General features: G+C 49.0%; 1 protein-coding gene across 1 annotated transcript in view; it reads right to left on the minus strand.

Annotated features, from left to right (window-relative positions):
* The window catches only part of CCDC180 (coiled-coil domain containing 180), a 68,347-nt gene extending 40,882 nt beyond the window's left edge, over positions 1 to 27,465 (minus strand). The window contains exons 1-18 of the mRNA XM_023203136.2: positions 27,318 to 27,465; positions 26,995 to 27,144; positions 25,572 to 25,762; positions 22,982 to 23,070; positions 21,821 to 21,930; positions 20,647 to 20,775; positions 20,440 to 20,550; positions 20,222 to 20,317; positions 17,963 to 18,126; positions 16,622 to 16,741; positions 11,819 to 11,898; positions 9,070 to 9,158; positions 8,088 to 8,210; positions 6,799 to 6,972; positions 5,316 to 5,431; positions 3,833 to 3,959; positions 1,792 to 1,831; positions 1,215 to 1,663 (exon numbers count right to left, since the gene is read on the minus strand). Coding sequence (XP_023058904.1) covers positions 1,215 to 1,663; positions 1,792 to 1,831; positions 3,833 to 3,959; positions 5,316 to 5,431; positions 6,799 to 6,972; positions 8,088 to 8,210; positions 9,070 to 9,158; positions 11,819 to 11,898; positions 16,622 to 16,741; positions 17,963 to 18,126; positions 20,222 to 20,317; positions 20,440 to 20,550; positions 20,647 to 20,775; positions 21,821 to 21,930; positions 22,982 to 23,070; positions 25,572 to 25,762; positions 26,995 to 27,063 — 2,277 coding nt within the window. The 5' untranslated portion in view covers positions 27,064 to 27,144; positions 27,318 to 27,465. The remainder of the gene's footprint in view (positions 1 to 1,214; positions 1,664 to 1,791; positions 1,832 to 3,832; positions 3,960 to 5,315; positions 5,432 to 6,798; positions 6,973 to 8,087; positions 8,211 to 9,069; positions 9,159 to 11,818; positions 11,899 to 16,621; positions 16,742 to 17,962; positions 18,127 to 20,221; positions 20,318 to 20,439; positions 20,551 to 20,646; positions 20,776 to 21,820; positions 21,931 to 22,981; positions 23,071 to 25,571; positions 25,763 to 26,994; positions 27,145 to 27,317) is intronic.

The raw sequence follows: 27,465 nt of genomic DNA on the forward strand, positions 1-27,465 counted from the left end.
TCTGGACATAGGACTTGGCAAAGATTTCATGATGAAGATGCCAAAAGCAACTGCAACAAAAACAAAAATTGACAAATGGACCTAATTAAACTAAAGAGCTTCTTCACAGCAAAAAAAACTATCAACAGAGTAAACAGACAACCTACAGAATGGGAGAAAATAATTGCAAACTACGCATCTGAAAAGGTCTAATATCCAGAATCTATAAAGAATTTAAATTAACAAGCAAAAACCAAACAACCCTATTCAAAAGTGGGCAAAGGACACAAACAGACACTTTTCAAAAGTAGACATACATGTGGCCAACCAGTATATGAAAAGGTGCTCAACATCACTAATCACTGGAGAATGTAAATCAAAACCACAATGAGATACCATCTCATAACAGTCAGAATGAATATTATTAAAAAGTCAAAAAACAACAGATGCTGGCAAGATTGCAGAGAAAAGGGTATGCTTATTCACTGCTGGTGGAAGGGTATTCCAGTGTGGCAATTTCTCAAATAACTTAAAACAGAACTACCATTTGACCCCACGGACCCATTATTGGGTACATACCCAGAGGAATGTAAATCATTCTACCATAAAGACACATGCATGCTTATATATTCATTGCAGCACTATTCACAATAGCTAAGACATGGAATCAACCTAAATGCCCATTGACAATAGACTGGATAAATAAAATGTGGTACATATAAACCATGGGATACTATGCAACCATAAAAAGAATGAGATCATGTCCTTTGCAATAACATGGATGGAGCTGGAGGCCATTATCCTAAGCAAACTAACGAAGGAAAAGAAAACAAATACTGCATATTCTCACTTTTAAGTGGGAGCTAAACAAAGAACACATGGATACTAGGAGGGGAACAACAGATACTGGGGCCTATTTGGGGGTAAAGGGGGGGAGCAGGGAGATGATCAGAAAAAAAAAAAAAAAACTATTGGGTACTATGCTTATTACCCTGCTGACAAAATTATCTGTAAATCAAACCCTCATGACACATAATTTACCTAAATAACAAACTTGCACATGTACCCCTGGACCTAAAAAAATTTTTTTTTAAAGTATGAATATTTTTGTAATTCTCTTTCTGCACCTCTATGGAGACTGGGCCACTGAAGACCCCAGCTTACACTAGGGATAAACACAAAATGAGCACAGCAAACTTTCTCTATGCCCACGAATGAATCAGCTGCTGGCTTACCTCACCCACAGATAAACTCTCTTGCTCTTCCTGTGCCTCCTTCTCCTCCTTCTCTTCCTCCAGTTTCTCCTCCTCCTCCTCCTCTTCCTCCTTTTCATCTTCTTCCTGTGACTCCTCCTCCTCTTCTCCTTGACCCTTCACATTCTCCTCATTTAGGGATGGGTTTAAGGAGCTCTCTCTTTCAACCTGCATTTCTTCCAATCCCTGAATAGAGCCTTCTTTGGACTCATCCATCTCAGCATGCAGTGGAGATTTTTTCTGCTGCCCCAGCACCTCTTCAGTTATAAAGGACTCCATTTCTTGATCATTTTCTTCTTCCATCTCTTCTACTGATGTGGCAGCACTTGTCCCACTACTTATGCTTTCCTCACTTCTGCTCATGTCCTCTTTAGACCCTTGCTTCTTCCTCAGTTTCCTCATTCTCTTCTGGAAGCGTTTTTCACGTGCTTCTGTTGATGATAAACACCAAAGCACAAGGAGAGACAATTTACTGATGCTGCCTGGATTGGGCCTCCCAACCCACAAAGGCATAAAAGTGAAGTCTGGGAGAATAAGACTTGAACTGAAAAAGTGTTACCTGGTTGCCTGAATTTGAAAATGACTTCTCCAGCCAAGTTCTATAAGGAAAAAACCACAAGTCACTGAAGGACCTGCACTGTCTTTCCTCAGAGTGCCACTTTTTTTTTTTTTTTTTTTTGAGAGGAGTCTTGCACTGGAGTGCAGTGGCGCGATCTCGGCTCACTGCAAGCTCTGCATCCCAGGTTCACACCATTCTCCTACCTCAGCCTCCTGAGTAGCTGGGACTATAGGCATCTGCCACCATGCCTGGCTAATTTTTTGTATTTTCAGTAGAGATGGGGTTTCACCGTGTTAACCAGGATAGTCTTGATCTCCTGACTTCATGATCCGCCCGCCTAGGCCCCCCAAAGTGCTGGGATTACAGGCATGAGCCACGGTGCCCGGTCCAGAGTACCACTTTTAAGTGCATCTCTTTTAAGTAGAAGTACCCATCCCTCCCCTTTAATACCTGATGCAGGCCTTGACCAACTTAGTTCCCTGGGATAACTGGGTTGTTCTCAATCCAGGGAACCAGTTTTTCTTAATTCCAAGAAGGCTAGCAAACCCTTATAGCACACAATGGGTAGACATGGAATAAAAGCTCATTATGATATATTTTTTGGCAGTGATCTGGAGCAAAGGGCAAGAAAAATATAAACTGAGGGATGCAAACGAAGGGCAGAAATCTGCTGCATTCTGTGCTAAATGGAACAGATACAATGGGCATGATTTACATGATCTTGAGAGCCCCCTTGTAAGCCCTGCGAATTTCCTGTTTCACAGGCTCTGAGTGAAGTTTTGGATATTCTGTGTTATGGATAACAGTGTAGGCTGTGGAGTTTGCAGGTCTGGATTTGATTCCTGGCTCCTGACAAGCTAAGTGATCTTGGGCAGGTCCTCTAAACCCTATGGGGCTTATTGTTATCCTCCATGAAATGGAGATCGTAATAGTGCCTATACCTTTAACCCAGGTGACCCAAATGATATCAAAGGGCAGGCAATGAGCTCACCATCCTATAGCTTGACCTTCCCCTTCAACCTAGGTGGCAGAGGGAGCATCTAGTAGCAATCTAAACAGGAATCTCTTCTGGGAGGAGAGATTCTCAGGGAAGCAGCCAGGTGTCCTGTATACGTGGGAAACCTTTGGCCAGGTTCAGTGCCAACCACAAGCATTTCCATTCAGGCCAGGCAGGACTATGGCTGGTGTGCGGGAAAAGAGCCAAGCACTGGGGGATTCAAACCAGGGAATCCCAGGTATTCATGCATTTACCCAGAGAGCATTTATTGTGTCTGAATTATGTGCAAGATCCTTGTGCTAATGGCAATCAAAGTTGAATAAAAATTAAGGCATACTTGCCCTTTAAGAAATACATTATAGTTGGGTGCTCCAGACTCCTGTATTCGACAGCAACCAAGCAAAAAATAGTTCAGAGCCCTGAGAGGTGGCAGGGGCTGAGCAAGGTGAGATGAGGGGTCAGGCGGAATGAGTGGGAGCCTTTCTCTTGGTAGTGAACTGGAGGTATGGGTGGGTTTGGGATATGTGGAGACAGAGGGGCCCCAGCAGAGGGAGCATCATGAGGAAGGGCAGCAGGTAGGGGGCACATGCCAGAAAAGGGATGAGTCTGCTGGACCAGGGAGAGTCAAGGTGGAAAGCAGAGAGAGTGGGGCCTTTGTGGTTATCTAGGGACTGTAAGTTGGATCTGGTGGGGGCTGCACAGTTGGGGAGGGATTTTGCAGGAGAGTAGGTGGGTCAAAGCTATATTTTAAGAGAATTATGTGGCAGTGGTAGGTATGATAAATGGAATTCCAAGCACCATATAAATTAACCTTTTCATTATAAGTCCATTCAGGCTGGAGCCCTGATTTCTGAACCCTTCAGCCTCTTTTATACTGCGAAAGAGATGGTCTCTTTAGAGATTTTCAGCTGCTTTCTTCTTGCATTGATTTGAACTCTGCAGGGTTAGGGATGGCTTTCAAAGTCTAGGCAGATCATAACAAAAAGTCAGCCTCTCCCTTAGCTTCTTCATGAGTGAATGGGTATATCATCGCCCTCTCCATACCTGTTCAAAGATTTCACGCACAAAGAAGTATCGGCTGAGGTTGGAGCTGTAGGAGTTGAGTTCTTTCAGTATGATTGCTGGGTACTCCATCACTTCCTTTGTCAGGAGGGTGTGAAAACATTCATACCTGGGAGGTAGGTAGGTAAGACAGGAGACCCCAGCCAGGGACTGCACCCATGACCCCAAGGAGATGGGCTGCAATCTGGCACATAGCTCTGTGTAGAGCTGCTGTGTGGCTGCTCTTTTCTAGCAGCAGTCCTTGGCTGTGCTATTTTTCTGATCATACAAGAAATACACACTTTTTGTAGAAAGTTTGGAAAACACATACAAGAGACTTTTCTGCTTGTAACATGAGCTCCCTTTCCCCGTCCAGGGTCCTAACTCTGTCTTTGGTCTTAACGCTGTCCTTGAACTTGATGATACCTACATTATTCCATCAAACTGCCAAATGCCCCAAGGTCCAGACTTCTGTTTCTCAGATAGGAGACCAAGGCTCATGGGGTTACTTATTTGCCTAAAGTAATCAGAATTGCCTTCTGAATCTAAGTACTGCAATCAATGGGCAGTGTCATTCCATTTCTGTGAACAATCCTTATAGAATCAGTTGTACAAAGTCACAAAGATGGAAGAAAGTTCACAGACAACAGCTTGCCATATTGAGAAATTGGAACCAACAGAAAACAGCTAATCAATTGAGGGATTGCCAAACCATTATGAAGTATCTACATTAATGAATGCTACATGGCATTTAAAAATGGAAGTATATCTGTAGTTATACAACAATTTGCATGGTATAATCCAACCTCTATTTTTAAAACACTCTATATGTGTATATATTCATATATATAAATGTATATGTCCATGAAAAAGGAAAAGTGGGCAGGAATGAGGGAAAAAAATCTCTATATGTTTGCAGTGGTTAACTTCTTTTTCCTCCTTTAACAAGAATGTACATGTTTAAATTTTTTTTTTTTTTTTTGAGACAGAGTCTTGCTCTGTCACCCAGGCTGAAGTGCAATGGCATGATCTCCGCTCACTGCAACCTCCGTCTCCTGGGTTCAAGTGATTCTCCTGCCTCAGCCTCCCGAGTAGCTGGGATTACAGGCACCTGCCACCACGCCTGGCTAATTCTTGTATTTTTAGTACAGGTGGGGTTTCACCATGTTGGCCAGGCTGGTCTTGAACTCCTGTCCTCAGGTGATCTACCCACATCTTTAAATTTTTAAAAGAAGGCCCCATGTTCTTGAACTGAAGCCACATTGCTTTGAAACCTCCCTCCACAAACTTTTAAAAATTCTCCCTGGAAGCTTCTTTATTGGCTGAGAGCAGAGCTGCAGAGGGCCACAATGCTTTCTAAGCTGAGAGGCACAATTTTCGTCTTAAGCCTGCCGGTAGGCTCCTGGGCTCTTGGGCAGGCTGCCCTTGACCTTGAAGATGAATTCCTGACCATCCCCTCCTGTCTTTTGGAGTCTGGTTGGCCTACCTGGATTTCATGTTCTTCAGATAATCTTTGACCTTTTCCAGGTGAAACGCCAGTGTTTCTTTGTCGCTCTGCTGCCTCAGTTGGTCCAAGAGCCTATCAAGATGGGCCTCCTGGACCTGGAAGCCACCCCCAAAACAAGAGAAGCAGATGTGACCTCCAGCGCTCACAGAGTGTAAGTGACCGGCAGGGACCCTGCTGCTGGAACTGAGGCCCAGGTGCCTCGGCAGAGCCAGGACTTCCTTTCTACAAATGGGGCACCTAATCTGCCACCGCCCTCCCTCTCTCCACTATGGGCCTCTAGACTTTTCTCTGCCTGCAATGTTCTTCCCTGCCTACATCATACCCACCAGGGGAACCAGCTCAGATGGGACCCCCTGAAGACAGGGCCCTCACACCCACCCACCTGGTCAGGCCTGCACTACACCTGCTCCTCGCTCTCCTTCTCACCAGTCGTGCTTGAAATCAGAAGCTGAGTTTGTCCCCCCATCTCCCGGACTGTGTGAGAGCAGGCAGAGCAGGGGCCAGCTGACCTCCTGTGCAGGCAGGAGATTGCCCGAGTTACAGAGCGTTGAAATGACTCCCAACATGTGCACAGTTTGTTATGTGATTGACACGTTTGTCTGTAATAAGAACTTGGGGTGTCTTCCCCTTTTTTTTTCAGAATATGATGTCTTATCAGACCCCATATATGAGAACTTGCAGCTATTCCCCCCTTCACCTTGGGAATGTGATGTCACCCTTATCAATCCCCCATACGTGAGTTGCTGACCTTAACTACTGGACTTCAAAATACTCAAGAGTTTGACACTTCGAGAGCTTAGGCTGAGGCAGGTTTCACTCTGTCAGTGGCTTCTTTGAACGAGAGAGAGCTCAGGCTGTGACAGGCACTGGGGCTATGAAGCCACACCACCAGCACCGGCACTACCCTCTGGCTTCCGGGGACCTATGTGCCATCACAGATGTCCACTGTGTTAACTCGCAAGCCAGTTTCTCCGGAGAAACAGCATATAGAAAGGCACACCTGAAGCTTTTATTAGACTTTACTTCCCATGGAAGCCTGCTTCCATCCTAATTGAACAACTAGACTTTAATAGATTTGCAGCTTACAAAGTGCCTAATGTACCTTGTTTACTCCCTGTGGATGTATTCCTTTGGAGGTTGGTTCACGTTATTCTCCCCCTCTTTAAGCATTGTGAACCTATGAAAAAATTCTCTTTGAATGGCAATGAAGTGTGTGATTTCGTGATACCATCCTTCAATCATCTCCTTATTTGAACCATCTGACTGTCTCTCATGCAAGCTCTTAGAGACACATTTGGTTCCAGATTTCTGCTACTCCCATCTGATCCCATGACCAACGTGAGCCTTAATGTCCCCATCTGCACAAATTTCATAGCTAAAGGTTCTCCATTTGGGTCAAGGATCTGTTTGAGTTCATTGCTGTTTGTGGTGTGTAAAATGGAGCCCTGGGTGTGGGCCTCACCTGGCTCTCCAGGCTGTGCTTCTGCTGGTGCTGCTCCATCCTCTTCTCCAGCTCCAGCTCCTGCACCAACAGCTCGCTCTGGTGTGCCTCCCACAGTTGTACCGCCTCCTGGAAGTACCTGAAGAGGTTCAAACTCTGCCACTCTGTCTGATCTGCCAGGGTCTCGAAGGATTTCTGCAGCGGCAGAGCCCAGAGAAGGGACTTGAGGGCTGACAGTCCCAGGGCCAGGAAGAGGGCCCACCTGTGGGACCCCCTGTCTCTAATGACTGAATAGCATTGCCCAGACACCATCCCTCAAGGTCAACTTCTAGGCTACACCGGGGCTCTTGGTCCTCCCTCCCTGGGACAGCGTTTTGGGTCTGCCCAAGGCCCTGCCCTTAGTCTTGTTGACCCTCAAGTCCCATCTCTAGACATATCCTATGCTCCACAAAAGCCTCTGACAGGAAGAAGATGGAGTGTGAGCCATTCCTAAAAAACAGGCTGGGCACTCAGAAGGCCACAGCAACGCTGGCCTGGGCATCTTTCCTTCTCTGGAGTTCCCTTACTCATGGCATCTGGGCCAAACACCACACCTGCTGTGACATCCTCACACACCACCCACCTTTTTAAAAAGGCATGTGTCTTACGCCCTCATCTGGGTGAGGGCTAGGCAAGCTGCTGCCTGTGGACTAAATTTGGCCCTCCACCTGTTTCTGTTTGATCCTGTGAGCTACACACAGATATTTCAGTTTTAAAGTGGCTGGAAAATAATCAAAAGAAGATATTTAATGAGATGAAAATGACATACAATTCCAATTTCAGTGTCTGTCAATAAAGTTATTGGAACACAGCCATGTCATTTGTTTCTGCATTGCCTAGGGCTGCTTTTGTGTGGCACTGGTGGAGTTGACAAGGTGCGTCAGAGACCTGATGGCCCATAGAGCCTAAAATAGTCACCATCTGGCCCTTCACAGAAAATATGAGCCAACCCCAGTTCAAGATACCAGGTGTCTTGGGCTGAGGGCTTATTGTGCCTCCACAGCCCTTCAGTGCCCAGGGTCAGCAATGGCCGGGCAGCGCTCATGGCCTGGAGTTCTGTGCAGCACCCATGTCAGTGGGTGGCTGGGAGGAGTCGGGTGGGTGAGCTTGAAGTGGCCAGCATAAGGGGGTTGCTCTGAGAGGGTCTGACAAGGGTGAGTGGACACACTAGGAACATGCAAGTTGGAGCTCTTGGGCTCTTCCTACAGCCAGCACCCCGCGGACCCCCAACCCCACCTCAGCTCCCCAGTGGAACAGTCCCCAGCACGCACATCCAAGAGCTCCAGGTCCTCCTCCACCTTGCCCTGGAGTGCTCCCACCATCTGGAAGAAGAACTGGTTCACCAGGGTCTCTGCCTCCTCCTCAGTGAAGGCTTTCCAGTCCAGCAGCTGCTTCTGGAGTGTGTGGGACAAAGCAGAGCCTGCTTTAGGACTGAGGTCCCCACAGGCATCAACTGCATCCTACAGGCCTCAGTGTTGCTCAAGTCAGACCTGAGCTCCAGGTGAAGGGCCTGCACCCCATGAATTCTGTTCCCCTTAGGGTCTGGAGGGCTGGGTGCAAATTGGCTGGAGAGGCATGCAGGAGCTCTTGTGAGGCTCCCCAAGGGGGACCCTCAGCTCGAACACACTTCACAACAGTTAAGCTTTGGGGGTGGAGGTGTTGCTTACAATCTTACCAAGGAGGCAGGAAGGGACATTCTGACTCCATAGTTCCCCTATCCTAGAGAACAAGTCACAGTTGTGCTTGGGTTTGGGAGCGAGTTTACTGTCTCACTCTGTTATGCAGTGGGCAGGGTGGAGGGGAAAGTGGGGCCAGGCCTATCTACTAAGGGGGCGCATTGCAATAACCCCCAGGACACAACCTCCATTCATAAACAACGCCCAGTGCTGTGCATGACATAGAGTCAAGCGTGAAGTCTGAGGTGATCTGAGAGTGCACACTTCACCTTACATGGGCTTCCTGGAGGAGGAGATGGGCTAAAACCTGCGAGATGGCAGGGATAGCTGGGGAGGGGATCTGGGCAGAAGGAACAGCTTCAGAATGCCCAGAGGCCAGTGAGCACCAGGCATTGGGGCTAGGAAGCCATTCCATTTTCTTCTGTGAGGAAGAAAAGCCTGGATGGAGGCTAAAGGGTGTGTGGGAGTGAGGTGGGGACATAGCTGGGGAGGGGAAGGTAGTGGGGATGGGGCCAGGGAAGGCACATCAGGTCCCACCCAGGCATTCCTCTTCTCAGGCTGCAGGAAGGGTGCCCACCTTACAATTCTGCACAAGCATCAGGCACTCCTGCCACGTCTTCTCATACAGCAGGCGGATCCGCATCATGCAGTCCACATGGTAGGTATCTCCATGGGCAGAAAACAAAGCAAATCAGTCCACAAGGAAGAGAGGATTAGAAAGGGGAGTGTCCCCTCTGCAAAGGAGCAAACTGCCTCCACAGCAACATTTATTTAGGTGAAGATCAGTGGTCCCGATTCAGATCAGGGGCTGGTGTCCCCTTACAAAGGCCCCGACACCCCAAGATAAGGATCTCAAATGAAGAGCTTGTCATTATCTGTTCTGAATCCATTCTGGCCCTGACTCTTGACTCAGTTTCAGGGCTGGTGAAATTCCTTTTGAGAAGCTGCACCAAGTTGTAAACCAGTAATGAGAGTGGAGATCAATGAGCATTTACTGATCCTATCTGTGTTCATCCCTGAAAAACTGAAGGCGCTAGCAGAATGCGTGGAAGCTTGCTTTTTTACTTATTTTCTCTATTTCTCCTCCCTTCAGTTTCCCAGCTTATAATAAACTCAGTGTGACTCTGATATCTAGGATAAGCAACTCTGGTTTAGTGCTGTTGGCAAATTCTAGAAACTGAAAGACCACACAGAGATTTTGTGGTGGTTTTTCTTTGTATAGGGCTGGGGAGGAGGGCAGGGGGATGGCAGCTGGGTGTAGATTTAGGATATCTGGGAGGGTTGACAGATGCTAGAACTGACGAGAAGAAACTGTAAATCTGCTTCTTCCTGTCCCCAGGCTTGTTCCTAGACCAAGGTGTCCACACCCTTCCGTGAGGCCGCTTTGATGGGCTCTCCCAGGTCCCCCCGCTTCCACTCCTGCATCCCTCTGGGCCATTTGCACCCCCTGACATCATCACCCCCAGCTCAGAACCTTCCACTGAGTTCCCACTGCCCTCAGGATAAAGCCCAGACTTCCACGTGCAGCCCATGTGGCCAGCAGAGTCCAGCTGCTTTGCATCGTCCAACCTCCCCTCCCTGTTTCCAAAGGCCCCAGTCCTGTCTTGCCTCCAGGGCGCCCTACACTGTATCCCTGCCTGGAATGCTTCCTCCCTCTTGGCCTGGCTGACTCTTACCTCCCTTGCAGTTCTCAACCACATGATCATTTCCTTGTCAATGTCTTCCATGACCCTGAACCAGCTGTGTCCCTGACTATGGCTCCCACGGCTGGGGACCTGTCCATTCCCTGCTTGCTCTGACCTCTGCTCTGGACTGGAAGTGCCCGAGGGCAGAGCCAGCTACTGAATGCCAGGGCTCAGGACAATGCCCGTCTGTAGGAGGCACTGAATGAATGGTAGCCATTGCTATTATTTAGAGTCTTGTGGCTCATACAGAAACACCCTTAGTATTATAAGCCTGAGAGCGCTAGAAGCAATGGTGTGTACTACTAGCTGAAGTACCCAAGCTAAGTCCAGCTAGGACACTTCATTGGCTGTGTGAACTTGGGCAGGATACTTCACCTCTCTGTGCCACTAAACCCTTCTCTTGCTACAAGAGGACAATGATACCACTGGCCTCACTAGGTTGCTATGATCCTCTAAGGAGATGAAAAATTTATTACGTATCTTCTAGAGCAAGTTGTGTCAAACCTTTTCTATAGAGGGCTAGAGAGTAAACTGTTTTAGCTTTGCAGTCATACAGTCTCTGTTGTAACTACAGATGTTCCTTTATTTACAATGGGGTTACGTTCTAATAAACCCACTGTAAGTTGAAAATATTTTCAGTTGAAAATGCATTTAATATACCTAACCTACCGAACATCATGGCTTAGCCTAGTCTATCTTAAATGTGCTCAGAAAACATACATGAGCCTACAGTTTGGCAAAATCATCTGGCAACAGAGTACACTAGTTTACCCTCATGACCACAGGGCTGACTGGGAGCTGCAGCTTGTCACTGTTGCCCAGCACTGCCAGGAAGTATCACACCACGTATCCAGGCACCACAGCCCCCAGGAAAAGAGCAAAATTCAAAATCTGAAGTACAGTTTCTGCTGAATGTGTACCACTTTCACACTACTGTAAAGTCAAAAAGTCCTAAGTTGAACCATCCTAAGTCAGCGGCCATCTGCATTCACCTCTGCCATTTAGAGTGAAAGCAGCCAGACAATACGTCAACAAATGAGGCAGTTGGGGGGTCTAACAACACTTAGTTCCAAAACCAGCAGTCAGCACACAGTTTACAGCCTGACTGCCCTTATTATAGAGCATTTTGAAACATCACCATTTGTGACTGAGGACTCTGTGTAAGCCAGGCACTGGACTACCACTGGCCATCCACCCCACAAGCAGGGACCATTATTACTCTTCTTGCCATCCCTATTTTCCAGAGGAGGACATTGAGGCCACCGGAGGCCCTGATTTTCCCAAGGTCACACAGCCAGGGAGGAGCAGAGCTGGGCATCAAGACCATGTGCTCCACCTCACACTCTTGGGGCATGCTCCTGGGCCTTCCTCAAGGAGGGCATCAGAGCCATCTCTCTGTCTCCATGCTTGGGTCAGGGGTCAGGGGTCAGAGGGTGTGGCTAGTGTAGCTGCAGGCTGGGCAGTGAGGAAGGGAGGTCTTGGGAAAGGAGGAGGGGCCTTTTAAGCTCTCAGAGCTCACTCTTCCTGCCACACCCCCATCCCTCCTCCCCATTCACCACTCACTTGAATGACCTTCAGCAAAGCAACTGCTTGAACAGAGTTCTGGAGAAATGCAGGTGGAGTCCTGCAGACGTCACTCACCTAGCTCCTTGTTCATGGATTTGAGGGAAGAATGCCACTCAGTCAGCTGAGTTTTGCTGTAACTGGGGGGCAGGAGGTCACTAGGAAGGAAGATACGGCAAGTAAGCCACACAGGAACAAAAGTTTACTAACCAAAATGGGTAGCATCTTCAAGAAACATAGCTCCAGAAAATCGTCGATTTAAATACTGAAGAACAAAGGGAACTGCTGGGGATTTCCTGGTGCTCAAACATGACCTGGTTGAAAGGTCTTTTAATTAACAAATTCTAAGTAACAAACTTGTTACTTAGAAAAGAACATAATTTTTCCAGTGGAAAAAACAAACTGTTCCCAACCCTTGACCAAGGAAGCCTCCTTCTGGGACTTAATCTGAGATGGTGTTATAGAATGCAGTAAAGTTTATGTATTAAGATGTTCACTTAACAATGCTGTTCATAAACACACATGATGATTAAAAAACCTTCATATCAACAGTAGAAAACTGCCTAAATAAAGTACAGCAAATCCTCTTCCGAAGTCATTAAATATAGTGTCATAAAAAAGAATGAGCTCATGGCCTTTGCAGCAGCATGGATGGAGCTGGAGGCTGTTCTCCTACATGAACTAACACAGGAACAGGAAACCAAATACCACAGGTTCTCACAAGTGGGAGCTAAACTTTGAATACATATGGGCATAAAGAAGAAAACAGACACCAGGGCCTACTTGAGGGTGGAGGGTGGAAGGAGGGAGAGGATGGAGAAGCTACCTATCTTGTACTATGCTTATTACCTGGGTGACAGAATAATCTGTACACCAAAACCCCACAACACGCGATTTGCCTATGTAACAAACCTGCACATGTACCCCTGAATCTAAAATAAAAGTTGAGAAAAAGACACCGAATTCTTTTTAACATTTTTGTTTTTAAGTTCCAGGGTACGTGTGCAGGATGTGCAGGTTTGTTACATAGGTAAACGTGTGCCATGGTAATTTGCTGCACCTATTAACCCATCACCTAAGTATTAAGCCCAGCATGCATTAGCTATTTTTCCTAATGCGCTCCTTCCCCCTACCTCACCCCCAACAGGCCCCAGTGTGTGTTGTTCCCTTCCCTGTGTCCATGTGTCCTCACCGTTCAGCTCCTACTTTTAAGTGAGAACACGCGGCATTTGGTTTTCTGTTCCTGTGTTAGTTTGCTGAGGATAATGGCTTCCAGCTCCATCCATGACCCTACAAAGGACATGGTCTCATTTTTTAATGGTTGCATCGTATTTCATGGCGTATATGTACCACATTTTCTTTATCTGATTAGACATCTAAGTTAAAAAATAGTGTGGCAGATTAAAAAATGGTCAGCTCCCTCCCATGGGGGAGGTGGAGTCTATTTCTCCAGTCCTGTAATCTGGGTATGGCTATGTAACTGGCCTTAGCCAATGGGACACTAGCAAATACAACCTAGCAGAGGCTTGGGAAGGGCTGTGTAAGGGTTTGTCCTCTCCTGCTGCAGGGACCTTCTGCCACCCGCTGTGCGTAGGATCCCAGGTTGGCCTCCTGGAAGCTAAGAAAGTATATGGAGAGAGGACCCAGCTGACCCAGCAGAGACTGTAGACACACAGGTGAGGCCATCCTAGACCTTCCAGCCCTGGCCAAGCCAGCCCACACCCAGCTGACTTACAGAATTATGAGAAACTAGATATGATTGTTGTTTAAAGACGCTAAAAATTGGATGATGTTTAATGGTGTGGAAGAGGTGTATTGCTAGAGGGATCATATGATTTATTGTCTAAATCAGGACATTTTTGACAGTGAAAGAGGTCACTATGAATGATTATGCCAGAAAAAGATGTGTCACCCCGTATGGTCTTGGGCAAACAGGGATTCAGGTAACCCTACTCATAACTGGACAGTAAAGAGCAAAAGGTAGGTACAAGAGTATGCAGAGCACGATCTCAACTCTAAGCACTACACTAAATGTAATGTGGTCTCCTGGAACAGAAGAAGGACACCAGTGGAAAAACAGGTGAAATGCAGATGAAGTCTGGTGTTTAGTTAACAGAAATGCATCAAAATGAATTTGTCACTTTTGATGAATGTCCAGTGGTATACAGAATGGCAGCATTAAGGGAAACTGGGTGAAGAGTTAGGGTTAGGAATTCTGTGTGCTATCTTTGTAACTTTTCTAGAAATTGAACATAACTCCAAAATACAAATTTTATTTTTTGAATAAAAATTTTTTTAAAATCATATGCACATGTACTTATTGGGGCCAAGAAAACTCATGGGAATTCTCCCAGGTGTCTGGATATCTCCCTGTCAAGGTCTTGGGGAATGTTAGCTAGACTTTCCCCTCTGCCGTCACTACCACATGCTCCCAGCAGACCCTGCGTTTGAGTAGCAAGGATCCCCACCAAGTTTCTGGAGATTAGGGGGTTCCAGAAGAAGCGCCTGAAACTGTGGGCCAGGATGGGGTGTGGGATCCCCACACTGCCCTGTGAGGCAGTCCCCTTGGGACAGCTCCTCGAGCTTGATTACAAGGCTCTTCACTGCCTGACAGGTCAGGCACAGTGGGTTTTCTGGGTGCTGTCAAGCCCCAAGACCCAGCCTTCTCTACTGATGTTCACTTGAATCTATGACCAAGGTTTTGCAACTTTACCTTTAGACCTGTGTGCTCCAGACTTGTGTTCACAGGACACACAGGCACCCAGAAAATCTACACAGTGGGTTTTCTGGGTGCTGTCAAGGCCCCAAGACCCAGCCTTCTCTACTGATGTTCACTTGAATCTATGATCAAGGTTTTGCAACTTTACCTTTAGACCTGTGTGCTCCAGACTTGTGTTCACAGGACACACTTCTGGATGCCAGAATTGTGTCCTGACCTCACCTCTCTACATACTTCCACTGCAAAGGAGTTTCATGGTCCTGCCAACACCCACTCTCCCCTTGATCTGCAGAGTTGTCCCGCCTTCCTCCAGGCCAGGTCCAATGGCCTGCCCGCTCCCCCTGTAGACACTGCCATTGCATAGTGTCTCCAAGCTGTGGCCAGAAACGTCTATGGGTACATTTTTTTCTCCCTGTGTTTGATCCTGTCCCTCTCTTCCATTCAGACAGGTGATCAGCCAACCCACATTGACATCCTGTGAGAGGGATGTGGCAGGGCAGCCCAGAAATTTTTCTGGCTTTCATTCTCAAAAGCCTAATTTCTTGGGAGAGTCTAGTGCATTGGTGAGAAGGTGCTTGTGGCAGCAGGCTAAGAGCCCAGGGGACCAGGTATTTCCTCAACCCCTATACAAACAGGCTGTGGGGGAAACACAAACACAGCAGGACACGCAGCTGCCTGGCAGTGGCAGCCTGGATTCTGCTTCCTGGTGGCACTATGGGAGCATCTGCAAGACCTAGGGCCCTGGAGGGAAACCACTGCCTGTGTGTGAAGACTCAGGGGCTCAGAGCAGCCTCCTTGAGGAGGTTCCTATGTCCACTTGTCTGGAGGTAGTAGGAGCCCAGTGGCATTGGGGTGAACTATAACTGAGAACCAGACATCCCAACAGCAGCCCTGGCATTGCATGAAATTCTAGAACTTTGCCTCAAGGGATATGACTCCCAGAAAGATCAAGTCCTATCCAACTTAAAGAACAGGGGCTAGGAGTCGGAAATAAGTTGAATTATAGAAAAGAACACAAGTACTTTCCCTGTTCTGAGATGTATATCCATTTTGTTAATTTTACACCTGGATCAAAATGTAACTGTCCAAAATGTCAAACACAAAGAGAAAAACTGGGCCGGGTGCAGTGGCACACACCTGTAATCCCAGCACTTTGGGAGACCGAAATGGATGGATTGCTTGAGCTCAGGAGTTCGAGGCCACCCTGGCCAACATGAAGAAAGCCCACGTCTACTGAAACTTCAAAAATTAACTGGGCGTGGTGGCTTATGGCTGTAGTCCCAGTTACTCTGGAGGCTGAGATGGGAGGATCGCTTAAGCCAGGAGGCAGAGGTTACAGTGAGCCGAGAGTGCACCACTGCACTCCAGCCTAGGCAACGGAGTGAGACCCTGTCTCAAAAAAAGAAATTAACTGTCCATGGGGTAGGAGGTGCCTGCCTAGGGGCAGGCCCTCTAGCTCAAGCCATGTGGAGCCTTACTAGTCTTTTACATCCTAGGAGAAGTTAGGACCTGGGGGTGTGGAGATGAGAAGAATCTGTGTCCCAGGTTACTAGAGAGCATTTCCACAACACACGGTACCTCCACTTTGCGGTCCCAGGCAAGCTCCATCCTGCTTCTGAGAGCGAAGGCTACGAACTCCCTGGACAGTGGATTCCAGGATCCATAACACTCAGTGGGCACCCCACTGAATAGCTTTCTCATGAAATTGAAATCAGGGCTGGGTGGACCCACATCTGAGAAGACCTTCCACAGCCTCTGACAGGAGCCTCCAGCCTCCAGTGTCAGATGCCAGATACACACCTCCAAACTGCAAAGCTCATGGAGCCACTCCGCTCCCCAGTGCCCTCAGAAAAAGGTCCAAACCCCTCCACCTTGCCACAGGCCTTGAGTGCTCCAATCTGTGCCTCGTCCTCCCTCACCTCCTTTCATTGCTTCTTTCAAGCTGTTTGGCAGCTACACTAAGCTTCTTACTGTAGCAAAGGGGCCATGCCCTTTCTTGTGAGTGGGGCTGAAATAGTCTAGGTGGCCAGCCCAGGGCCAGAGAGCTGGGAGTTGGCCTACTTAGTCTGAAGGATGCCTTGGGGGACAGGTTGTAGGCCACTTCTGCCTCCCCCACTGAACCCCAAGAAGCACCCCTCCCGGGCCACCCCTCCTGCCCATACCAGATGGTGCAGAGGTGCTTCAGCCGCCTTTGCTGCAGGACGTTCTGGGTCTTCAGCATGACCTCTAGCTCCTTCAGCACAGCCAGGGGAGTACGGATACTCTCGCTGGCCATGAACTCACTGGTGGTCAGACGTTTTGGCATCATAAAGGGGAGAGGAGGAGCAGGGCAGGAGTGAGAGAGGGAAAGAGAACCATGGTGAGAGCATTCAGAGCCCCAGCACTCCTTCCCTAACACCACCCCCAACCCCTTCCTCCCCAGCCTTTGCCTCTCCTCTAGGACCCTAAAGAAAGGAGAGAGAGAGGGTGGGAGGGAGAAATGGAGGAAAGAATGGAGCGACAGTCAGGTCAGTGGAGCTCTGGCACCAACAGCATGAGACCAGCAGGCTCAGATTCGGTGGGCTCCTGACCGCCTCCTGCCTGCTCTGTAACTTTGGTCAAATCCTTCTCCTACTCTGAGCCGCAGTTCCTTCTTCTGTAAAACGGAACTCATGATGGTATCTTTCTCATTGGCACTTGTGGGCACTCAGTAAAATGATGCAAGCAAGGCCCCTAGCACTGTGCTTGGCTCATGGGAAATGCCCAGTAAACGGCAGCCATTGCTATCACTGTTGATGATGTTTGGCATTTATAACAGCTTCCCAGTGCCAGGCCCAGATAGGCACTTTCCATGCAGTATCTGGTTGGATCACTGAAACTCTATCACAGGTCCATTAGGATGCCTGTTTTGCATAGGAAGAGACAGATTCCGAATGTTCGAGGGCTTGGTCAAGGTCACATGGAAAGGCAAGACGGAGGTAGGCCTTCGTACACTTTTCCTTCATCCACAGCAAAAGTGCCACTTGGCAGAAGAAGCACGGAGAAAGGACCTCTTTTCACGCCTCTCCCATGGGAGGGAGGAAACCCGCTCCCCAAGAATGGGAAGTGCTTGCCTGAAGGATGTCCATTCGTTCACCCCAGTGTCCACAGGGTTATGAGTGATAACAAAGAGTGGAAATTATACAGATAATCGGATGAATGTTTTCCAGCTGTATGGAGCTCAGAGAATCGTCATGAAGCAAGGTTCATGAATAAAATATGAAACCGCACATACAGTATGGATCTAAAAGAGCCTGGGAGAAAATATACCAAAATATTTGCTGTGCTTCTCACTGTGGGGAGAGATTAGTGGTGATTTTTAATTTATTCTTTATACCTTTATCTATTTTTAACTTTAAAAAGAGCAGAGAGAAACAGCAGCACTTTTAAGTAATGGCAAAAAGCGAGGGAGAATGCCACCCCTAGCCTCTGCCAGCCCCTGGTGGGCTGTAGAAGGAGCTGTGTGTGGTGTGGGTGGCGCTGACCTGAAACTCTGCAGCAGGGCCCCCTTCTTGAGATCCTTCCAGGTGTCCACCAAGCCCTGCCAGCGGTGGTGGCTGTCCAGCTCCTGCTGCAGGGTGGACTCCATCAGGTTGACGAACAGCTGGGCGAGGGCCTTCCGGTTGCCCAGCAGGGCATAGTTCATGACCTGTGGTCACAGATGGACAGGGCTCTGGACAGGACAGGGTCTCTCTTGGGTCAGTTAGAGAGGAGCAGTGGGAGGCTGGAGAGGGGAGGTGCAGGCTGAGGGCTGAGTGCGGTAGTCGCAGGGCCTGAGGGGGACTTAGGGCTCAGTGGGCACTCAAGGAAGCTTCCTGGCACTGAGTAGCCATGGACAAGGGTCTTCCTTGAAGGTTTAACCATAGACCCTGACTGCATGAGCTTCCTATCAGCTCCAAAGTCACTTCAGATGTTTGTTAAAGAAGGTGAAGGGAGGTAGGCACTCAGTGAGCTCTAAGTGGTTACTCTTTTTTATAAATTTCTTCCAAAAGCAGAGTGCTTGTGCCATCAGGGATGAGCCACATACGCTTGTTAGGAGAACCGAGACCCAATGGCAAAATGAGGCCACAGCTAGAACATTCTTCAGCAGTCCTCCCATGGCTTCTCAATTAGGCACCCTTGGCACGGGCATGGGGATGATCCTCCACTGCATGGCACTGTTTTGCCCTTTAGCATCCTTGCCCCTGCTTAGATGAGAGTAACTTCCCCCATCCTCCCTGGTTCCAAATGCCTCCACACATTTCCCAAAGCCCTCCAGGGAGGTGGCAGTATGCTGGGGCAGTGGGTGAGAACCCTGCCAAGCTCAGAGGCTAGAAATTCCAGTAATGTTTTTCAGTGGAGCCTGAGGCTTGATGTCAGCTGTATTTCCTAGCTGGGTGGCACTGGCAAGTATTTCCTCAACCTACAGATCCACAGCCATAAGATGGGGTTCATGCTATTTATAGCATAGGGATTTTGTGACAATAAATGAGAAAAACACAGGTAGAGCAAGTAGCAAATGCAAGTTGTAATAACGAGTGAAGCATAGGGAAGGGAAGCAGTGAAACACATCCGGGACACTGAAATCCTTGACTCTCCTTTGGATAAAACGTGCACAACTTAGGAGCCCTCCCTGATCTTAGAAGACAGCTACCACAGCTGGACCCTCTTTCATTATCCTCCCAACAAGTCCTGACAGGTATTACAGGCAGTCCCCAACTCACGATGGCTTGACATGATTTTTCAACTTTATGATGGGTTTATGAAGGTGTTAAATGCATTTTTGACTTTCTATACTTTTTACTTATGATGAGTATATTGGGATGTGACCCTATCGTAAGTGGAGGAACATCTATATTATCTTCATTAAATGACTCAGCAAGCTCCAGGCTCAGGGGCTGAGTCATTTCGGAAGCTTCCACATCTGGACAGTGGAGAAGGTCTGTGCTCACTCCTTGCCTGTGCTTTATCCGGGTCGCCACGGTGCTGACGTGGGTTGGACCCATCTGTGATTCTAAACACTGTCCTCTTTTCAGCCTACTGTGTTGCCAGGAGGCCCCTTATCCAGCAAGCTCAGCTCACTGCACAAGACCAGGAAACCCACAATGTGCCTTTGGGCAGCCAAAAGAGGAGTCCTCTCTCGCAGCAGAGGAGTCAGACTTTGCTCTGACTTTGGAGACATCATGAACAACCTTGAATTTTGTGTTTTCCACCCCAAGGAAAGCGGCCGGGGGGAGGGGTGCTGGGGGCACCGACAGGGGAAAGCAGTGGGGACAGAGCCAAGAGGCAGGCTCAGCAATGGGCACAGACCACTGGTAGGAAGAGAGGCAAGAAGAGGCAGAAAAGCCAGACACAGCAGGCAGAGCAGGTCACTCGAAGGTGGAAACCACCCTGAGACCACCATAGTCCCCCAACGATGACTCCATAGTGTAGCGCCTATTGCATTGCACACAGTTGCTGAGACATGACCTAGCAGGTGCTCAGTAACATCATCAGCGCTCCAGACGATAGCCCTATATTAGGTATGCCTGGTTCAAGATGTCAGGGAAATATGAAATGTACTTTAGAAAGATCTCTATTGAAAAATGCTTACAATAGCAAGGACTCTGCTTCTCTACCTAAGAGACCCACCTGGGCCGCTTAGAAACATAATAGATGAGAAGCCCACCATTCCTGAGACACCAGACACCAGGTTCGGGGTGTCCTGGGTTCCTGGTCCTGCCCCTTCTCCCATTGGCTGATCCCTGCACAGGAAAACCACTCACCATGGCTTCTTTATTTATCAGCTTGTACACATCGGGCCGCATGAGGTATGAAGTTTTCTCTATGACTTCAGCATATTTCTTCAACACGCCTTTTAGCTAGAAATGACAAGGTACCATACTTAGTGACTCATTTCCTGGAGAACTAAAAGGAAACAGAAGGATGCCTAATAAACCTGGCAAGTGACAATCACCACAGAGCCCACCTGCAGCCGACTTACTTTATTGACTCGAGAGAACTCCAGCGAGTGTAGGGCCTCATCCAGCTCCTTAATCTCCTGCTTCTGGAGCAGGAACCGCCTGGCCACCTTATCCCACAGCTCTAGCAGGGCCTATGCAGAGAAGTCTGGGTCAGGCTATGAGCCCGTGGGAGGGAGGGAAGAAGCAGGACCCGGGTGGGGCAGGCCCAGCCATGAAGGGACCCCTACTTGGATGGTGTAGTCCTCAAGGTTGGTGTCGTTTTCCACCTTTAGGAAGAGATGGTTCATTTCTTCATCAGACTCCGTCAGCTTCTTCAAAAAAAGTCCCGCTGTGTCCACAATGACAGCTTCCATTTCCTGCAACAGGCCAGGGGGGTGATGGCCACGGCATCAGAATCCCCAGGAAGGAGAGAGCCCTCCCTATCATAGGGGAAGTGCCAGGCATGGTCCCATCTCAAAAATGATGATCGTTGCCTAGACCTAAGGAGTCGAGGCTCACTAGTCAGCTCACAGCCATGCCACACACTCTGCACTGAGCCCTCCTTCTTGGCTCATTTGATCCTCATCACAGTCTTCAAATTGGCTGCTGACATCCGGCCTAGCCTACGGTTGGCACTCAACAAATATTCATTAAAGAAGTGGCCAAATGAAAGAATGCCGAGTTTACTTCAGATGAGGAAACTGAGGCTCAGGTAGATGGCTTCACCAAAGCCACAGAGCTCAAGGGTGAAAGCAGACCTGGCATCTAGTTGGGAACGTATGAAGAAACATGGCTGGAGAGCCTGTTCTTGGTGCTTTGGGCACAGAGCCAGCTCCAGGAATCCAGGACAGGGCAACACAGGTCAGAGAAGACTCAGGGAGAAGGGGACAAGTGGAAATCTGGGGCTCAGGGCAATCCAGAAGGGCAAAGGCTGATCTCATTTAGGGAACATTCCAGACACCAGTGTGTCTAGAGATGAGGTCTCTGGAGAGGAATGAGAGCTGAATGGGGGGCAGTCCATAAGAGCCCAGCAGAGCTGGGCTGTCAGCGGGGGGTGTGCCATTCTGCCCTTCATCAGAAGGACTGAGCAGGGAGGCCAAAGGCTAGGTTTGGTGTCAGACCTGGAGAGCAGTTCTGACGTGGGCCCTTATGCACCAAGTCAGGTGAGACTCTCTGGGCCTCACTGCAAAAGGGTAATAACAGCACATGACCTGTAGGGCTTTTCCAAGAACTACGGGGAGCTGTGCTCACAAACACTCATAACGAGCCACTCAGGCACTGGGAGTCGGTTCCATGTCTGTCTAAGGCTCTGTGAGCCCCTGAGGACCTCTGCTGGAGAGGGGAAGGGAGGCTGGGAGCCATGATACACCCGCCTTTGGAATGGCACAGGAAGGGAAGAGGAGGGAGAGGGAGGATTCTCACCTTTCCAACCTGCGCAATCTCCTCCTGAAAGCTGGCCAGAGCGTTCTCGAAGCTCCTCCTCTTGTGTTCTGCACGCCTTTGAAAGGTGCTGGTGCTTGTCTTCTCAGGAACTGTGGAGCAACAACAGAGGTGATGAGGCTGCCTTCAGAGCTCTCAAGAAAAGGCAGCACAGGCAGGCAGCCCCTGCACACGGAGGCCTGACTCAGAAGGCGGACCCGAGAGCCAGGTCAGGGTGGCAGAGGCTTAAGGAAAAAGAGAAAAGACGACAGTGATTCATGAGTGCTAGAAGGACTGAGGCCTCAGATATACAGTTAAACGCTGAAAAATCTCCAAAATAGTACGCACAGAATGTTTTTTATAAAAAAAAGTTCTATGGAAGCAAATACATACAGAAATGATAGCTACCAACACTTCCACAGTACTTCCTGCATAGTAGGTATTGTTCAAACTCAGCTAGTCTTCACGCTGAGGCCACAAGGTGGTTTCCATTCCTAGCCTCGTTTCACAAGTGAGGAAACTCAGTCACGGCGGGTTGAAGAACCCAGCTGGCCAGCAGCTGAGCAGGGATCTGGGCCACTTGCTTCCAGGTCTATACTCCTGCCATATGCTCTGTTGTCCCCTTTATCCAGGTGGGAAGCTGGATGCCACATGGGTTAACCAGGGGTGGGCTGGGGTGGGGGCTGGTGACTCTTTGGAGAAGAAAAGGTGTCATCGTGAAGGGGAAGGTTTTACTTTCTCTTTCTCTCCTTCCTTTGTTTTTCTTCAGTGAACATGTATTTTTTTTTAATCATAAAGAAAAAAGGTTTTTATATTAGGATAAGGTCAAACTAGGACAATGTGGTAAGAAGCAAGAAAATGCAGATGAGAAATACTGTTGGGAACCTGCAAGAAAGCGCGTAGCATCCTTTAGTCACCTGGTTTTCATCAGTAACTGCCCTCCATGCAGGCAGCTCCCCTCCTCCCCCAGCTCCCAGCTCCCTGCACAGGTGAGGACTCTCGGGTGAGATGCTCAGGGAGAATGCCCTTCAGGTGACTGAGCTGAGGAACACGGTGGGAGCTCAGGGCCTTCCTCAGAGGAGTTGCCAGGAGCCGTCCCCACCTCCTGCCCAGGTCTTGCCCTGGCCCAGGACAGGCCTGCCTTGAGGCTGAATGGAGGCTCACCCACAGTGTCCATGAGACCCCGCACTTCTCGGGCAGCGATGGTGCTCTCACTCTCTCGCGCTTTTTCTCTCTTGGCTCTTTCCTTTTCCCTGAGACACAAGCAGAGAAGAGTGAAGTCCCGATGCCATCCATGGCAGCTCTGGCACATAAGGGCACCAAGGGGTGATTCTCCAAAGGGCCTGTGGGCAGCAGCAATGGACCAGGCACACCCCGATTCCAGAGAGCCCTGAGGCAGTGCCCAGGTTCCCAACAAACACCGCCTAGGGTCCCCTGCCAGCAGACACCGTGGGTCCCTAGGTGAGAGGTTGGGTTCCTGCCTTCAGGGAGCCTGCTCTGGCTCTGGTGGTCAAGTGTGGATGATGAGCCTGAGATACTTCCCACCTGGGGAAACTGAGGATCAGAAGGGGTATGAGCAGCCCAGTAAAGCCAGATCATGCTAGCTCTTGGCATGCATCCTTATTTGCTCCTTCAGCAACCCATCCTGTGATGTACTTGAGGTAACCCTATTTTCCAGAAAGGGGGAAGGGGCTTATAGGAACCACAGAATGCAACAGAGAGGAGACTCCAAGATCCATCCTTGTGACACTAAGACCCATGGAATTTGGGTGAGGGAGGAGACAGCTGGGGTTCCAGGAGGAACTATTTCAACAGGGAGGACCAGTGGGGTGGATGTGACATCAGCTTTGGAATTGGCATCTGTCAATGCCCTGTCCATGGGGCAAGCACCACAGAAATCCCGCAGCTCCCAGTGACTGCTGCCATTCCTTGGGCCCCCCATATGTCCAATACTTTCCAGCCAACTTCTCATTTAGCCCTCAGTGCAGACCTAGCAGCGAGGAAGTTGCTGGGCCTGGGCTGCAGCTGCTGGGGCCCAGGCCAATCTTCTAGAGACAGGTCTTTCAGACCTTGTCATTCTAAATGCTCCTGGACCAAGGCAGCCCTGTAGGAGCTGAGATGATGACCCCTGCTGTCAACTCTGGCTTCTTGGTCACTTGCTCCAGGGACTTGGGGCTTGGTTTATACCAGTGGTGATTTACCCCCTGGCCCGGGCTGGTCTCCACCCACCCAGGGATCTGCCCTAGGTAGTGAGCACATAGGTGGACTGTCCTTGGCTGGCTGACTCTTCAAACATCTGCACCCTTTACTTGGATGCCTGAGGGAGACAGGGTGCCCTGGCTCTGCCACTCATGTGTTCAGCCCAGTCTGGCCTCTGCTAGCCCTGCAGAGTGTCTAGAGGGAGCTGGGCCTGATGGGTAGTTCCTCTAGATTCCCACCTGGGGCATCAGGCTGCCTGTAACCCTGGACCCCCACCTGGGGCATCAGGCAGGGTGACATGGGCTAGAGAACGCTGATCGCGAGTCTGGGCTTGGGTGGGCCAGTGGATTTTTCCATCTGTCGGGAGTTAAGAGCATGAGGGTCAGAAGCTTTGGGGGTGGCTTTCCTGGGAAAATTCAAAGGCCAGGTCAGGGCAGAGAACTGTACTCATCAAAGGGTCTGTCCCTGCCCCAAAGAGGGTGAAAGGAACAACCAAGACAGGCAGAGGAGGCCTGCTTTCTATCCCAGAGTCCCAGGCCCAGCAAGGGTTTATGGCTTGTGTAGGACTCAAAGTGCCTAAGGGAAGCCCCACGCCTGCTCCATTCTCTCAAGAACCCTGGGAAGAAGATCTGTTTCTTCCTTTTCCCCATAGCTAAGAGTCAGAGCTCAGCGAACTGAAATGGCATGCTTAGGAACCGCTGAACTTGGAAGTTCACAAGAAACTGCTGATCTCCATGCCTGACCCCACCTGATCTCATCTCAGGGAACTGCATTTCTGCTGTTCACCCAGCACTCAGGCCAGAGACCAAGGGCTCTCAGGAGCTCTCTCCACCCCTCCAATTCATCACCAGGTATCATGGGTTCTGCCTCCAAGGGACACCCGAGGCCCATCGCTACTTTCCCTCTCACAGCCACCAGCAAGGTTATGAAGACAACTGCAGTGTCCTGTGCCCTGGCCTTCCTGCCTCTTCTTGAAGCCCCCCACATTCTGCACAGAGCTGCCTGAGGGACTTCAAAACTGCAAATCAGCCACTCACTGAAGTAAAGTTCAGAATACTGACTGTGGTCTGAAAGGCTGCTCCCAGCCTCATCTCCTGCCCTCTCTCAGGGTCCACTTACCTTCAGCCTTCTGGAGGGGGCCAAGACCACCTTTCTCAGAGCCTTGTCCCCATACTGCACCCTCTGGTTTCAGGTGATCCCCTTCCTCAGAGAGCTTTCCTGGCCCCCATCCCATAGCCCCTGTCCTCTTAGAGCCTTTCTGCCATTGGGGGGATGTGCTTATTTATTTACTTTCGAGGTCTCAAATTTCATAAGGGTGGGATCCCCACACCCAGTGCCTGGCCCTAGGCACTTAATCAATAATGATTGTGGGAGTTGGGGAATGGGGGCGAGAGAAGCAAACCACCCTGCAAGGTAGGTATTAACCTCCCTGCTTTAGGGGTGGTACTTGAGACTTCACTCCTACAGGCTACTCATCTTGTGCCAGCTCTTTTTGAGTTTTTGAAGGCTCAGGTACCCTAGTGCATGGGGGTGAGGCATGGACAGCAGGACCTACCTGTGGAGAACAGGGTTTTCCATGATCCAGTTGTTGGGGAGGCTGTGCATCCACTTCTGCTGTCGAGGAGACATCACCTCCCCTTCAGGAGTCTCCACTTTCTTCATCATGGGTATCCTGCCACTCTTCAGGGTCACAGAATGCTCTGCAGCCCTCTTCCTGGTGGCTGCCAGGGAGTGGACCAGCTGCACCTGAATCCAGGGAGGACCAGGGATGGGGGAGTGGTCAGAGCTGCTGACTCCCCAGCACTCTCAGGCTGATGGTGGCTGTCTAGAAAGACATCCAGAGCGCTGTATAGAAAGGCACTTTTCAGGGAGGCCTTCAACCCCAGGGCATATCCCTACAGGAGAGTTCTCCTCCCAGTAACAGTCAACCAGCCACTTCAAGGAAGGCCTCTTTTTAAGAACCTTAAATGAAGATCAAGATGAACATCTCAGGCTTTTTTATAATCACAAGAAATTGGAAAAACAGAACTGAGAAATAATAGGGATTGGCTGAGTAAACATGGTATGTCCGTTTGATGGAATGTTAGGCATTTGTTAAAGATGAGACCCACAAAGAATTTTTTATAACCTCAGGAAATGTTTAGGAGACGATATATTGTTAAACATATCACTTAAACACACAAATTAAAAATTATAACCAAAATTAAACAGTATGATCTCAAAATTTAAAATGCATAGGAAAAGGCCCTGGAGGAAATATGCCAAGAGTTAAGAATGGCCTTAGAGAGAGCAGGATCGTGTGAGTGATGTAATTGTTTTTTGGTTTCTTTATACTTTTATAATTTCCAGAGGTTTTACAGAGAATTACTTAGGGCTCAAATTAGGAACGCAGATCCCTTTTAAATAAGCAGTATAGAACTTCAAAGGAAGGATTCAGGTCTGTGTGTTTCTTTTAAGATCTTGTTTTGTCTATACAGTGCTTTAGAGAAGACAAGGCAATTTCAATAACCTACACTGTTGTCAAGAGGGCTTCACTTTAATACAGTTATGGGAGTCCTAGATCAACAAGCAGGCAGCCACTCAGCACGGTGAAATACATGGGTGCCCACGGGCATAGAAAACGGTCTGTGAGATACTGTTACGGAGAAAAAGCAAATTTCAAAACACTAGCACAGAATGAAGCCTATTTTTTAAATACAAAAATTAGACAGTTGTTATACATGGGGAAAAAGAGAGGTCACCCAGTGGTTCCATCCAGGCTATTTCTGAGTAATTTACATTTAAATTTTTAATTTAAGTTTTCTAATTTTCAAGGACCGACATTCTAATTTTGTATTGGTACAATTTAAGAACCAGTAAGAATTATTTTAAAACTCAAAGTGATTTCAAAGCCCTTGTTTTATTCTGGGAGGGAGGGAAGTTTGGAAGAAAGCAAGGGAAGAGGAATGGAGAACAGGGGGACAGAGGGCGGCTCCTACCTCAGCCTGGAAGATCTGCTGGTAGGCTTTCCCACTCGGAACCTGGGTCACCTTCCCCACTGACGACATCTTGTCCGCTGGCTGTATGCCCCTGCCGGGAAGCCGTCGTCCAGGAAACGCGTCTGAGCTTTGGTGTCTCAATTCCAATTCCTGAGGTTGGGAAACCGCCCGTCCCAAGCTCAGGTCAGGTCCAGGCGGGACGACGTCTGCCCTCGAGGCGGCACCCCAGGGCGGGACTCCCGCGGAAGGACTCTCTGCTGGGGGATGGGGCCTGGAGAACGTCGACTCAGGGTCTTAACTTTCAACGAACTGAAGAAACTCACCTCAGATGAGCTCCGAACTCGAGCAGGAGGCCGGTTCTCCCCGCCGCGCAGGGCGCAAATCCGAAGGGACTTTGGGAACGCGAATGATACAGGATTATTGTTTGTGCTTCACTCTGCCATGCTCTTCTGGGAAAAGTTAACAGCACTC

The sequence above is a fragment of the Piliocolobus tephrosceles genome, chromosome 14 (genome assembly GCF_002776525.5).
Source record: "Piliocolobus tephrosceles isolate RC106 chromosome 14, ASM277652v3, whole genome shotgun sequence".
NCBI classification, from domain to species: domain Eukaryota; kingdom Metazoa; phylum Chordata; class Mammalia; order Primates; family Cercopithecidae; genus Piliocolobus; species Piliocolobus tephrosceles.